General features: G+C 36.2%; 2 protein-coding genes across 3 annotated transcripts; both read left to right on the plus strand.

Moving 5' to 3' along the window:
* Positions 1-5019: 5019 nt before the first annotated feature.
* On the plus strand, positions 5020-10116 carry LOC147276674 (Pseudouridine synthase family protein). Of its 2 annotated transcripts, XM_086254669.1 has the most exons (13): positions 5020-5393; positions 5496-5564; positions 5653-5811; positions 5906-5953; positions 6051-6131; positions 7003-7116; positions 7238-7339; positions 7591-7702; positions 7959-8005; positions 8116-8543; positions 8642-8778; positions 9541-9649; positions 9809-10116. In XM_086254669.1, exons 1-10 carry the CDS (start codon positions 5034-5036, stop codon positions 8473-8475), a joined length of 1452 nt encoding a protein of 483 aa, XP_086110795.1. In that variant the 5' UTR covers positions 5020-5033; the 3' UTR covers positions 8476-8543; positions 8642-8778; positions 9541-9649; positions 9809-10116. The 2 variants fall into 2 exon arrangements, with proteins under 2 accessions (XP_086110795.1, XP_086110794.1); XM_086254668.1 differs by having other exon boundaries at positions 8116-8778.
* Positions 10117-12701: 2585 nt separating this feature from the next.
* Positions 12702-14978, plus strand: LOC147276675 (putative cinnamyl alcohol dehydrogenase 1). Its single transcript, XM_086253145.1, has 5 exons — positions 12702-12856; positions 13090-13203; positions 13320-13547; positions 13720-14159; positions 14635-14978. The coding sequence occupies exons 1-5, from the start codon at positions 12771-12773 to the stop codon at positions 14838-14840; spliced, it is 1074 nt and encodes a 357-aa protein (XP_086109271.1). The 5' UTR covers positions 12702-12770; the 3' UTR covers positions 14841-14978.
* Positions 14979-15340: the final 362 nt, after the last annotated feature.

The raw sequence follows: 15340 nt of genomic DNA on the forward strand, positions 1-15340 counted from the left end.
TGATGATAGGAATAATGTATTTTTCGCAAGTCGTGAGGGAGAAGAAAATGTTTGCTTTTGGGGGGTCACAAGTCACAACGTGAAACAAAGAGCATATCGTGGGGAGAGCAAAACCGCATTAATTTGCTGATCTTTATCATGTGGAGAGGTCAACCCTCAACAGCCTTAATTGATAACCCCAAGGGATTTTGGGCAAGCCAAACAAAGAAAAATAATATAATATAAAGGGAAAATTTATGAATTATGAGAGAAATGGGATCTGTATTATGTGCCATACTTATTTTTCTTAGATCGATATGTATTATAAATTCAAAAGTTTACATTTATTATGAAACTATTACTGCTCTATTATTTAGATATCAATGAATTTATAATGTACGAATAACGTACTTTAAAAATCAAGCAAAATAATCACCTACAAACTCAGAAAGGAATTCAAATATAAATAATGAAGGGCTTTTCTTAAAGCAAATGAATTGGATGCTGCCTTAGTGCCTTTCATCATATCTAAATCAATTGCAACATACATTCCAAAACTGGAAGAAATATACCAGAAATGGCAACAACAAGAAAATTGCAGTGCCTTTCTTTTTCTCTCTTAATGCATTTCCTCCTAAATCCACTGTTCCCTTGTTTTCTTTGAAAGTAACTGCTATAGCCGATATATAGAGTCAATAGGTGAAAGGTACTTAAAATAAATAAATAAATAAATAAGAATTAACCCTTAATGTTGCTATTTACAATTTTAAACCTAGAGAGACCAATAGGTTACTATAAAAAAGGACCCTATAGTTATTACAAATTTACAACATCTTGTGAAGCCCTATACAAACCAAGATTGTCATGCACTTTAGGACTTGAATTAATCACTCTGCCCTATACACCACATAAAATGGCAGAAAATATTGCAAGACCTCAAAGTTTTGGTGCTCTTCTTCTTCTCCTCCTCCTTGTATTGCTGAGTTATACCCTTCTTGGAATCGAAGCTCGGCCATTAACGAATTCCAAATTCGATGGTTTGTCACTTGGGATGATTAAGCATTCGGGTCCAAGCCCAGGTGGTGGAGGACACAGATCAATCAAGAATGCTCGGAATATTCAGCAACAACAAATCAAAGACAAATCTGGCCCCAGTCCTGGAATTGGTCACCACCATTCTGGAGGCAATGGCATGCACCACTGAATCACCGACCCATATATATTACTTGCTTGTTGTCGGGTTTTCTGTATAATTAATTTTGTTATATACAATATGTAGAAGTTGTACTACTTGTGTTTGATGCGTGTGTTAATTTCCCAATAATACAAAAATTGATTATACTAGTGAATTGATTCGGTACACAATGTGTTTGATTACACTGAGCAATATTGCAGGAACATCCATTTCACAACATCATGAAGAGAATAAATGCAATATAAACACGTCTAGAGTATTAAATGCACCCGCTGCTCTGTTTTACTTTTTCTTCAGGGGTCAATATATATCTCTTCAATCATTCAAATTTGAATATTCTTAAGACTTCTTGAGTTTGAGAAAGATATGGTGTTCTTGTTATGCTTTTTTGTTGAAGATCTCGATCACTAGATTTGCAGTATCAAACCCAGTTTTCATGTTCAGCATCAAGCTAGCTTTGATATCTTGTTGTGGGTATTTTGAATTTCTTACCTTAAAATAATTTATATTATTATAAAAGTAAAATGTGAATGTGGAGGCTTGAGATATATTGTATGCTGATTTATAGATTGATCTTAATTTAGAATAGGATTATTGGATTTTTTAAATTGAACTTTTTTTTTTCTTATTATTGATTTGTTTTAATGAATATCGAACTTGAACATAAAAAAATGAGAGAAATTAAGGGATGGAGTAAAAAGAGTTCATCTAAACCAACAAACTTGTATCTTCTTAAAGAAAAAAAAAAAACCAATAGGATATGTTGGAACCAAAATTCTCATAAAGAATTTATTGGCCTACAATGAGTTGAACAGGATGAACTACCTGAATTGATAACAAAAAGTATCGTCTGAAATCCTTCTTGTTGGAACGAAGAGGGGGTTAGCACCTGCAAAAAGTGCTCTGATACCGAAATCATTAAAATTTCTGATAATAAGGTATAAGCATTCCCTATGGGATGAATGCTCTTGATTCCCTATTAATTCCTGATCTTAACGTTCTTATCATTTACTGATAAGAACGTCGATATTTTATTACCGTTGGTTAATGAACTTTGGGTTGAATCTTGATTTGTGAACATTGAACTTTATTTGTAATGGGCTTTTCTCTCTTAATTTCTGTTACCGGCCCTTTTCTTCCTTGGCCCGTTCCTGAGCCCATATCGATAATTTCATTATTTCAGCCCCCACAGTATACTACAAAAGGAGTCCCAGTTATTACTCATTCCAGTCTTGTGAGGTCTATGACAACCAAGATTTTTTGAAACTCTGGTTCGAGTATTCTGGTGGCAATGACATACATGGCTAACCTAGATGGAATAATTTGACCTAGGCCATGAGTCATATATAATTGACATGAGCAGATAAAGTAAGGCCTTCCACTATGGTAAATCCATTTTTTGTGACCCAAAACCCATTTTGGGTCACAAATAGTGATGTGACCCAATTCTCACATTTATGGTGCTGTGACCCATTTTGGGTCACAGTGTTTTATACATATTTAAAATATGCCTAATATTGATTAAGTAATATTTAATTGATAATTTTAAATTTAAAGTATAATAAAAATGATTTTAGTGATCTTATTTTAATGAGATCTTTAAAATAAGGTCAATATTGAATATATTTAAAATAAGAAAATTTCATAAATTAGACAACATAAGCCTTACAATATCGGGACTTCAACAACCACAAACAAGAAAAACAACACGATGATTTAAAGGAAAAACAAGTACAACATGATCACTAAAAGAAAAATCAACAACAACAACTGCATTCGACATGACAGAAAATGAATCGAACTTCTTATTCGTATGCATTCAACTGCATACAAATATATAAATATGCTTGATAATTGGATAAAACAAAAAATAATCATGCAAATATATAAATGCATAAAAACTTACCACATTAGCATCATTTGCACCGCTTGCACGCATTCGCTCGGCCTCCAATAAGCAAGCATAAAATTTGTTGCAATCACGCGCAATATCTTTGAATCGTGCTTTAACACCGTCAACCTTACGAATTGTTTCACCCCCCATGTTACGCTTGAAAATTTGATAAATTTGTTCCCAAAGCATGGCGGCTCTATTTTGGGCACCAAGACAACCGTCGGGAGACCTTTCTAGGTATGCCATCACTAGGGCTTCATCTTCAGCTACCACCCAAGCACTTCCTCTTGGAGCCATGACAAAGAAAAAAAAATTTTGTGTAAATTTGGTACACAAAGGTTGTAAATTGTGATGAAACCATATGAGTGTTGTGTGATATATATAGACCCATTTGAAAATATAGCTGTTGGAGGGTTTGAGGAATTTTTTAAAATTTTTTTGAAATTTTTTGGCAATTTTTCGGATATTATATCTATTTTAAATGATTTATTAAATATTTGTTAAAAAAAAAAAGGATATGGCCGATCTGGACCGTTGATTATCAACGGTCCATTAATCTCAGCCTTTGATCCATTTCCGGCCCATCTAAAAAAAAAAAAAATTACAAACCGCAGCAGCCGTTGATCATCAACGGTCATCTCATCTGGATCGTTGGTGACCAAACCAGCCCGCCACGCGTCATCAGCCGAGGAAGCCAGGCGTCAGCCGACACTTGCGTCAGCAGCAGCAGGCGTGCGTCAGCAGCAACAGGCGCGGGGCCCACCTAGCTTTTTTCCCAGCTTTTGCTTCTCTCTCTTCACGTGGGCTGAGTTGTTGATTTTGGGTCACAGCACAAAATGGCTCACACTGAAACCCTCTTTTGGGTTACACTTTGGGTTACACCCTCTTTTGGGTCACATTTTCCGGCCCATAGTGTTAAGGTGTGACCCATTTGTGACCCAAAATGGGTTTTGGGTCACACATTCCGGCTGCATAGTGGAAGGCCTAAGGGAGTATACTCCTCGGACCCAAAAAAGAAAGAAAGGCATAATTTGGTTTAATTAGATCCTTCTTCTATACACTGGCACATTTACCTGGTCATCTCAAAAGACTCAAATAACAAGTACGGGTATATGTATAGATTAATTTGTTCAAACAAATCCAATAATTTCATATTTGTTTGGTCAGAAATCCAAGAATTAATTTCTTATTGGAAAATTCATTAAATCATACCCGATTGATTATTGGATTTTTTTGAATGATTCTTTTTTATAATATGATTTAACGAACTTATGGTAACTCTTGGTTGTTACTCATAATTAGGGATGGCAAAATTCCTAGCCCCCGAAATTCTCTGTGGGGACCCGCCCCAATTAAGCGGGTATGGTAATATCATCCTCGTTCCTGCCCCGTATGCCCGTTTAATAAAAATATTATATTATATAATTATATTTTAATTTATTATCTTAATTTTTATTGCATGTTTTTAAAATTTAATAGTGTTCTTTTTATAATTTAGTATTATTGTAATATAATATGATTAATTTCAATATATTTTATCTATCAAACTATATATTTATATTAATTTAGTATGTTATTAATAAAAAAAATTATTTAAAAAAATAATAATAAGGGCTCCGAATACCCCTAATGGGGACCCGATTACCTGGCGGGACGGATATTGTATTGGCGAACCCGCCCCGTTGCCATCCCGCTCATAATGCATGCATTCTTGTAGGGCCTATACCAACCAAGATTCTCATGCAACTCTAGAAAATTAGTCATAGTCAGAGCCCACTAGAAATATCAGCCTATTATTAACTGGGCCAACAAACGCCACCCAGGCCCATAAAAATATCAGTTTACTTGGCTCCGCAGACCGTTGTGAATTTCGCGGTACGAAACCCCTTCTCCTTTTTTTTCTCTTTTTTTTTCCAAGTGACTCACTATCACAATCTAAATTCTAAAACCCCCAAAATCACAAGCATGGTGGATCGCGTACTCCTCCGCCAACTCCTCCATCTCTCGCCACAGTCCACCGCCGCACTCGGCGGTGCGAGGCTTTTCATGTCAGCCTTCCACCAGTGGCGATCTTACTCCACTACTGAAGCGTTCAACGAAGATAAAGAAGAGCGAGGTGGAAAATGGTTCACTTTACCTCCGTTCACCGCCACCGTAAACGGCGCCGCTTTGGGAAAAGAGCTCTCTCGCAAGCGTTCGAACGGCGGCAGCAGAGATATAATTACTGCCACCAACACCACCACAACCACGGCGCTTAAATGGGTCACCCGGTGCTGCCCGGAACTTCCCAGAAGCCTCGTTCAGAAGCTCTTTCGCCTCAGACAGGTTGCCACACACAGAGATATTGAAAATTCTGAAATTTGAGTACAAGTTGAAAATGGGTTTTTGAAAGTTGATTGAAAGCTGTTTGCGTGATTGCTATTACAGGTTCGAAGAGAATCGTGTAACATGGAATGTTCTGGTCAAGGAGTTCAACTTGAGCGCCCACTTAAAAGGGTAACTAATATTTGATAGGGTATGTTTTGTAATCCGTATGGGAAAGTTTTTTTTTTTTTTTTCGTTTCTGATTTCAATTTATTGGAAGGTGTCAGCTAAAGACTCAATGAATTTAGGAGATCGAATACATCTTCCTATTAGTGTACAAGAGTTCCCCAATGATAAACAAGGGTGCCCCAATGACAAACAAGAGTGCCATTGTAGTGAAGAAGAAGTGAACTTTATTCGTAGCCTTGAGTTATACAAGGTTCATAACTTTGACCTCTGTTGGTTGTGTGCATTTTGAGCTAGCTATCTTGCTTACATTATATGACTCAAGACACATGTTATTTTGAAATTAGGATCCTGCCATTATTGTCATCAATAAACCCCCTGGAATGCCAGTTCAGGTGAGCTACTGATGCTTTGTTGATCGTTATTGTTGTACTTTTGTTTTGTGGGTAGTTTAATTTGATTCCAGTATTGAATTATATGATGTTTGAACAGGGTGGTATTGGAATCAAAAGAAGCTTAGATGAACTGGCTGCCACTTGTTTAAATTATGACTTCTCAGAACCCCCTCGGCTGGTGAGTTTGTAGAAAATTACAATTTATGCAGAATTCATTATCAATAAGCTGTAAGTAAACAGTATATTTGTTAGACTTCTAAAATATGGGATGGGGACCTTCGGTGTGGTAGTAGAAATCTAGAGTGAACATAGAATGGAAAAGAGATATTCATTGTACGACTATTTTATTATGTGAATCAAGCAACTTTTGAGAAGCTCTAGCCAGCTCATTGACTAGCAGCTTGTTTACACTTTGTGTGTCTCACAGGATGTAGACATTTGTGAGCTACATTGCTTCATCAGCCCAGGTTAAGCATCCCCAAACTCAGCTTGGTTGGGCTGTCATTGTGAGACCTAGAAAGATTGCAAACTGGACCTTTTTTGTGTTTGAATGAAGACAAGCATTTCTTGCTTCTTTAGGGTTAGAGTTTTAATGTCTTAATTGGACTTGGGAGTCTTGGACCATTATTTTCCATGCCCATTTTGATAGTGTGAGCTTCTGTGTTTTTGAAAATACTAAACTAGAAAAGAAAAATTACGGAGAAGATCAATTTTGCTTGATTGACTCTCTATTACTATGGATGTATGGTTGATACGGAATGTGGTATATTCTGTGCAACGTTCTGATTTTAGATTTTTAGCAATATATACAACTATTCTAATTCTTGGATGGGCTGTAGAAAAACAAAAAATGTTCAATGAATATGTAAAAATTAGAATGATGCTTGTTTTAAAATTTCGATCATTGTATCAAGTTCTTACTTGAATGGTCTTTTCTATTTCCCCAGAAATCCTTGGATATATGGATTATCTATCTTCCATGAACAAGCTTTGTGTTTGTTTTTATTTTTATTTTTTTCACTTCTTTTGATAAGCTTTGTGTTTCTTAGGTACATAGACTTGACAGAGATAGTAGTGGTGTCCTGGTGATGGGAAGGACACAAACAAGTGCAACAGTTTTGCATTCTATCTTCCTCGAGAAAACTTTTGGAGCATCAAATGATGTGAGTAAATGTCAATTTTTTCTCTGCTTGTGTTTGTTCGTGGCAGGATCCATGCATGTTCATGTGAGGTTGTTAGTTATGTTTCATGTCAATCTACCTCATATTTGTATATGTATTAAAGGTAATGGACAATGCAAAAAGAATTCTGCAAAAAAGGTATTGGGCACTTGTCTTTGGATCTCCCAGACATCGAAAGGGGTTAATCTCAGCGCCTTTGGGAAAGGTTAGAACACTCTTGATTTTTAAATGCACTCACTCTGCCACAACCCCAACCCCCTCCCCACACCCACACACACCCCTAGAGATTACCCTTTACAACATAAAAAAAAAAAATCAGTTAGCTCACAATTTTATTTCTATGTGGTTGAGTGCTTTGTTGTAGTACCTGAGGGATGCTTTGAGAAAATATCAATGCATAATAAAATTGACTAATTTTCTGAAGTTAGATTATTTTGGGGCTTTGATTGCTTTCAGGTGGTGGTGGCCAATGGTAAATCAGATCGAATCATGGTTATGAACAATTCACAAGCTTTTTCAGCTCAGCATGCAATTACAAAGTACAAAGTGATTGGATCATCATGTCCTGGTTAGCAACAAACCCTAATGCCATTGCACATAAGTATGTGTTCAATGTTCTATTTAGAGAGGGCTGTCTAGGGTAATTTTGGTGATGCGATGCATGCTGCATTTTTAGTCTCAATTTTTGGCTCCAAACAATTATGAATGAAGATAATTTGGCACAGCATTCTCAGCTACTTTCTATATTTTTGTACTAATTCTTTGACAAATAATATTTCCATGTAAGTATACGCGCTTCTGATATTCTACTATTACTGATGCAGGTTACACATGGTTAGAGCTAACCCCTCTTACTGGTCGAAAACATCAGGTATGGATCAGAACTAAACACTTTTCATGATGTCAGTTTGCAGCTTTATTCCTTAGTTACAGTCACTTTTCACTGTGCATAATTCCTCTAACCATGTGTGGGAACTACAGCTGCGTGTACACTGTGCAGAGGTTTTGGGAACACCGATAGTTGGAGACTACAAATATGGGTGGCAAACTCATAAGAACTGGAAACCTTTAGCTTGGTCTAATATTGAATGTCATTCAAATGAGGAGCTTCTCAAGAGAAAAAACCTTCCTTTTGATCTCAATATGGACAGCGGAAGCATCTCCGAAAAGAATCTCCGCTTACATCTTCATTGTAAAGAAATGGTTTTGCCTAATGTGTATCTGGCTTTGCAAAATTTGAAGCTGCAGTCAGATTGTGATCTTTCAGGACTAGAAAGCCTAGAGTTGGTTGCTCCTCTACCCTCATACATGCAAAGAAGTTGGGATATTACAAATTCTTAAGCTACAACTAGAATAGTAGAATCTTATAAGCTGCTTTGTTCATTCCATCAATTTTATTATTATTTTCGGTACGTTGTTCACTTGTCATTTGATGGCGGTCTTAACTTGCATAATCAAGTGAAATGCCTTATGAGATTACTTACTAACTCAAGTGTTTTGGATTTAGCAAACATGCAATCCATGCATGGCTTGGTGAAAATATTTCGCAGTTATGTTCTCTTTTTATATTTTATGACACGAGGAAAAGGATAAAGGACTTGGTTCAGTTGGTTCATGACTCGGCAGCCTATTGTGTTGAACAAGGTAACCCATTGTGTGGTTTTCATGGTAGCCTGTAAGCATTGGTTTGTCACTGTCTATGAACCAAGTGCATATTTTTCATTTCATTCTTCTATGTCTATACTTGAAAAAAAATTGTTAAACCAGTAGATCTTTTTGTGCTTGCTGGACAACCTTATCAGTTATGGCTTCAAGTTACAAATCCTAATTGTAAACAATGTGAAGTAGTTTTATGTAATTCAAACACATTGCATGGTCCACACCTCCTATACTGTAGTCTGTTGGGAAATCGTTGGGTCATGTATGAAGGCCCACTTGTAGTGTAAAACCTGCCTTTTTTTGAAATTTCATGCATGCCTACTTGTATGAACTAGTTGCAGTGTAAATACCTGCCTCTTTGAAGAATTTATGTAGGTTGAGCATCATTTTCAAAGAAATATAGAATATCAGGAACCCTTAAAATAGGTTTGAAATGGGGAAGAGCAATCCTTGTTGCAGCTTTAAAGGTGTAGAGATTTTCTCATAAATGTGCCTTTTTAAAGTCATGATACATTAGCAATAACTGAAATAAGTCAGATTACTTAGCGTTCTCAGTGGCATTTGATATGGTTGACTCGATTCAATTGCTATATGAAACATGATAACATGTGTGGGAGTTCAACTTTTTGTTTTAGGTACTTTCATGGGTGTCCAACTTGTGATAATATATGTCATCACCTCTATATTAATGCTACACTGCTAGTCTGCTAGTAATCTTTGTACTTCCATTTCTCTTATCCTTGCAAGGTTTTGAATACAATTTACATGGAAGAAAATAGTTGCTTCTGTAGTTCTGTGCTCATATTGGCATGAGTGCATGAGTGCTAGAAGTTCAAAAGCATGTAGTGGAGAACAGGTATGGAAATTTCATATGAGCAACAACTTACTATTTAGGGATAAATTTAATCAAATAATTGGATTCTTAGTGGTTATGCTACTTGGATTCGTACTTTCCAAATATAGAGACTGCCATACCATAACTAGGTTATGACACCCCTCATCTTTCTTCTTACAGGTCACTTGGATTCTCTTAGTGGCAACCATGTAGATCAAGCAAATGAGAGAGGGATTATCCCAATTAGACTAAAATGTGTATTTTGACATTTAGTCTTAACAGCTATTTGACCCTCATCATGTTGGTCATCTTTTCATTTTATTGGACTAATTGATTACTATTTAGGGTATTACATTTTGCCTTTTTGGGGGTTTCTTGGGTCTCATCTCAGTCCATCCGTAAACAAAAGGTCAAGAGGAGCATCATAATTGGATTTCTACATGAAATTAAATTTCGGGTTATTGTTTGATACTTTGATTCGCCAATACCAACTTGCTGTAAACTAATGATGCTTCTATTCTAAATTATATATAGAATTGCCTATACCATTCATTTCTTTTGTTCTTTTCTGATTGCACGATGTTGGTCAGAACAAAATGTGAATGCAACAGCATCTCTCGACTTTTCAACATTCTCAAATACTCTTCCTCAATTTTTTTGTAATAGAGCTGATCTAGCTCACCAACTCGGACCTTGGGTATATGGATAAATGTAATATCACAAAAAAGGTTTAAAAATTAAACCTTGTATCTAATTTTAATCCCTACTCTTATCACAGAAACTACGTAACATCACTTTAACACTACTTAAGTTTTTATAACATTTTTTTTTTTTTTTGCAAATCAATTTAGTCACTAGGACACCCTATATTAATGTAAAGGTTGCCATGACCATCTTCTATGTACAATAAACTTGTTATTAGGTGACATGTAGCTATCTTATCCCACCTTATACTTAGATTACAGCTGAGAAGTCTACAAGTCATAGAAACAAGCAGCTAATGAACGTCAACTGCATGTTTAGGCAAATTTATGTAGCAATTTGGATTCCTCTTCTGTAATGACAATGAGAGGGGGTGGTTGAGCAAGGCTGGCCTGATGAGATTTCTGAAGCCCTTTTCTTTACGAATTGTCAAAATCAATGTGGGGTAAACTAAAAGAAAGAAAGAAAGAAAACTTGGAAGAAAATCAATATAAGACTGACATAATTCGTTTCAGTGCTCCTAAAATTTCTTAGTTAATTAGGATGGTGGTAGAGCCTGGTGTAGCTAGCAAGGTTTCTCTAGTTTCTTTAATTTTTAAGAAAAAAAAAATGTCATAACAACCCGAACCCACGTGATTGATTGAACTTGTTATTCTATTTTAATCTCTTTATCAGTATATGCTGCATTGTTGAGATCCCACAATTATCTGTGTATTCTATTTTAATTTCATATATGGATTGAGATCCCACAAATTATGCAGGCTTCTAACTTTCAGATATAGGATGAATTTTTTTTCTTTTTAATCAAATGATATTGGGAATGAGAGATTTAAACTTGAGACTTCAGATGCATGAGCAAAATACTCTTAATCACTAAATTACATATAAAATAATCTTTTTAAACATCCGGTTTTGAGGTTGTCGACATAAGAATCCAAAAATTAATTTTGTTTGCCATTCCAACGACAAGGTTTCATATATAATTTAGTTGCACAGATAGTAGAATTGATGTTTGCACGATTAAGAAATTAGGCACCACTAAACAAGGAAATGCAGTCTTCTTCAAGGGGCTGTCATTTTAGTAATGCCAAAAGCTATGTTGGCATGTGATACAGTAGATATTATTTTTCCAAACTTTAGCATCTGATAAATTCTTAATTGAAACCAAAAAAAAAAAAAAAAAAAACCTATTCATACCACATTAGTATTACACCTCTTAATTAAGGTGAAATTTACTTGTAAAGTGAATTTCACCTTTATTAAAAACGAAATACTATTGTGACACAAGATATGACAGTTTTTGGATCGGTTATTCTCTATATCGTACATTGACGTGTGATGTCTCTCTACCATATTGGCTAATCACACTCCTCAATTGGCGTGTTAAGTTTTCAAGCTCGTATGGATTGGCATAAGGTTTCTATGCTTTTCTTATAGATTTTGATCTTATTTTTGACAAAATTGAATAATTTAAGGTGTAAACTGGCCACTTTACTCTAAATAAGCACATCACTTTACATTTTAAGTTTTAACGCTCAGCAACAAATCCGAACTTGAGTAGGTTATCCACTTTGGATTGGCATGCTTGTGTGACACAGCGACACTATTATGAATAGTAAAGTGAAACCAAAAGGTAAACCTAAAATGTTCCAAAAAGATTTAAGAAAGATAAAACAAATATAACGCAATTGCTTAAGAACAGTGCAACATTATAGTCTTTATAGAAATGATTGCTCTCATTCCTATCTTATCTTCTTTTTCACAGTGGTCCAATAAAGTATGGGAACCTAATCAAAAGCTAGCTTATCACCTTAACCTCAGCTAATTCAATCACTCCTGCATATTTGTCTTTTGGGTTTGGCCAGTGACATGTAGATGACGCAACAAATGTTCACAAACATTTCGACCCAATCCTGTGCAACCTATGTTAGAGTCAATCATGCAAGTGGAATCCCAACTCCACCAACTCCGGTACACAAATCACAATTGTGTGTGGCGTGGGACCCATTATTTAGAGAATGGTTTCTCCAACTACAACTGAAAATATCCAAATTTAAACTTAATTTATAATAATGTTTTGTCATTCAGCACTGCTAACAGCTTTATACAAAATTTTCATTTATGGTGTTGAATTTAGAGAACTCTGGTAGTGAAAAGGTAAATCGTTAATATTTAATGGTTAAAAGTGTGATTATATAACATGCATTATTTAGTGAATAGGTTTCTACGTCTGAAAATGAAAAGTAGAGGATTTTAACCCAATGCAGAGTTCACCTACCACAGCCCTACCCACTGCTGAGGTGTCCATTTTCTGAGTTTGCTATGGATTTTCTTCTGTCTATGCCACCCCTGTATTTATATGCTTGCCTTTCTCATTCTCTTCCCAAGAACAAACACCAACTCTTCTCTCTTTCACACACTCACAGGAGGAAAAGAAAAAATGGGTAGCCTTTTGGAAAGAACAACAACAGGATGGGCTGCAAGAGACTCATCTGGGATCCTCTCACCCTACACCTACACTCTTAGGTAATCTTATCTCCCTCCCTTAATTTTCTGTGTTACAAAGTAGATTTTAAAATCTTAAAAGACTAGACGAGAGTCGAACTCTAAACTTAAATTCGATGTAAATGCTCTCTGCCATTGAAATTATAAGCCCTTGGGTTTCTCCCTCTTTCTGTGTATTTGTGTGTGTGTGTTTTTTTTTTCTTAGTCAAATCTTTCATTAATTGTAATCCTATGTTAAATCAAAATCATTGCAGAAACACAGGCCCAGAAGATGTTTACATAAAAGTTCTCTTCTGTGGAATTTGCCACTCTGATCTTCACCAGATCAAAAATGATCTTGGCCAGTCAAACTTTCCCATGGTTGCTGGGTACAGACTTCCCCATCTTTTCTCTTCCATTCAATTCCATTTCTAAACCCACTAATTCCTCTTCTTCTTCTTCTTTATTTCATTTCCCTTATATGTTTGTGACTACTATCAAACAGGCATGAAGTGGTTGGTGAGGTGGTGGAGGTGGGATCAGATGTGACCAAGTTCAAAGCAGGAGATGTGGTTGGAGTTGGCCTCCTTGTAGGCTGCTGCAGAAACTGCAACCCATGCAAGACAGAGAATGAGCAATACTGCAACAAGAAAATCTGGGCATACAATGATGTTTACTCCGATGGCAATCCCACCCATGGAGGATTCGCCGGTGCCCTTGTCGCCGATCAAAAGTAATAACCATTATCTACGATAAGTTGTCATACTGTCAATCTGATTGACGCATTTAAATAAAATTTCACCTCATTATGGTTGAGATTGACGGTGACAACATAACATGTCAGACTGAGAGTGTCTAGTAATTTAGGTAGATTTTTTAATGGGTTTTTTTATTTTTTGGTTAAGGTTTGTGGTGAAGATACCGGACGGGATGGTGCCGGAGCAGGTGGGGCCGCTGCTGTGCGCGGGAGTGACGGTGTACAGCCCACTGAAGCACTTTGGTCTCGATGGGAGTGGGCTAAGGGGAGCAATATTGGGGCTTGGAGGTGTGGGACACATGGGGGTGAAGATAGCAAAGGCCATGGGACACCATGTCACAGTTATAAGCTCTTCAGATAAGAAGAAAGAGGAGGCTTTGGAGCATATTGGGGCTGATGAGTACTTGATCAGCTCAGATACCACTAAAATGCAAGAGGCTGCTGACTCACTGGATTACATTATTGACACTGTGCCTGTGAACCACCCCCTTGAGCCTTACCTATCTTTGCTGAAGCTTGATGGGAAATTGATCATAATGGGTGTTATCAACACCCCTCTACAATTTATCTCCCCCTTGGTCATGCTTGGTGAGCCCCACTTGTATCACTATCTCTCTTTTTGTTGCAAATTTGCCACTGAAATTGATAATTAATCCTTTTTTTTTTTTTTTTTCTGGGTTAGTGGATTTGGACAATGGATGTTCTGTTTCTTGCTCTATCTAGCTTTTAAAGAATTCCTTTCTCCCTCGGATGTGTTGAACTTGTATTTACACTACTGACCCATTTCTCAAACATTTAAAGTTTTTAAACTTCAATAATTGTGTAACATGTTATCAAAGTTGTTCGAAACTTTCAACCCACATTCTGTTTGTTTATTATAAATATGAAGGATTAGGTTGTACTTGTAATTTGCTTCTTCCCATGGAAAATGATATTATAGGTGATGAAAGAAAGAGTGTTAGTTTGATATATATTATTCACTCGTTTTGATGGGTTTAAGCTTTAAAAGTTTAACGGTTGCCTATCAGATATTTGACTTTCTATGTTGTGCAATCATGTGTAGGGAGGAAGACAATCACAGGGAGCTTTGTGGGGAGCATGAAGGAGATGGAGGAGATGCTTGAATTTTGCAAAGAGAAAGAAATAACATCAATGATTGAAGTGGTTAAGATGGATTACATCAACAAAGCCTTTGAAAGGTTGGAGAAGAACGATGTTAGGTACCGGTTCGTCGTGGATGTTGCCGGCAGCAATCTTAATCAACAATAGAAGGAAAAATCATAGAATTCTATCTTCATTGAGGACTCTGTTTTCTTTTTTAAGAAAAATTATTAAAAAATAAATGAGGAAAAAAAAGATGCTGAGATGTTCATATAATTTGATGTTTGTTTTGTTTTCATTCCTTCATTCGTGATGTGGTGCATTGTGATTGGGGTGATGGGGCCACTGTATTTGGTGTCGATGACGGTGAAAGATACCAAATCTTAGTTGAGAATTGCGTCATGTTGTCGCAACACATTTTCTACTTTGCCTAGTCATTTTTCTACTGTGTCTAACGCTACCATCACTTGTTCACTTGTCTACGTTCACATTGGCAACTTATGTATATGGATGGGCTTGAATTGGTAGGAATGGGCTTTTTGGGAAAAAAATAATTTCGGTTTCTGTGTTTTACACTTACCTTAAAAATAGATATGATCTTGTATTTTCAAAATTCTGCATCTGTGATTAATGTGAATCTTATAATGTCTCATATTCATCAAGAAACA

The sequence above is a fragment of the Dryas octopetala genome, chromosome 8, assembly GCF_963921425.1.
Source record: "Dryas octopetala chromosome 8, drDryOcto1.1, whole genome shotgun sequence".
Classification (NCBI taxonomy): Eukaryota; Viridiplantae; Streptophyta; class Magnoliopsida; order Rosales; family Rosaceae; genus Dryas; species Dryas octopetala.

Coding starts and splice junctions, on each gene's coding strand:
- LOC147276674 (XM_086254668.1), top strand. CDS start 5,034: ATGGTGGATCGCGTACTCCTCCGCCAACTCCTCCATCTCTCGCCACAG. Junction 7,340..7,590: donor TCTCAGCGCCTTTGGGAAAG/GTTAGAACACTC, acceptor GATTGCTTTCAG/GTGGTGGTGGCCAATGGTAA. Junction 7,703..7,958: donor GATTGGATCATCATGTCCTG/GTTAGCAACAAA, acceptor TTACTGATGCAG/GTTACACATGGTTAGAGCTA.
- LOC147276675 (XM_086253145.1), top strand. CDS start 12,771: ATGGGTAGCCTTTTGGAAAGAACAACAACAGGATGGGCTGCAAGAGAC. Junction 13,548..13,719: donor GCCCTTGTCGCCGATCAAAA/GTAATAACCATT, acceptor TTTTTGGTTAAG/GTTTGTGGTGAAGATACCGG. Junction 14,160..14,634: donor CTCCCCCTTGGTCATGCTTG/GTGAGCCCCACT, acceptor AATCATGTGTAG/GGAGGAAGACAATCACAGGG.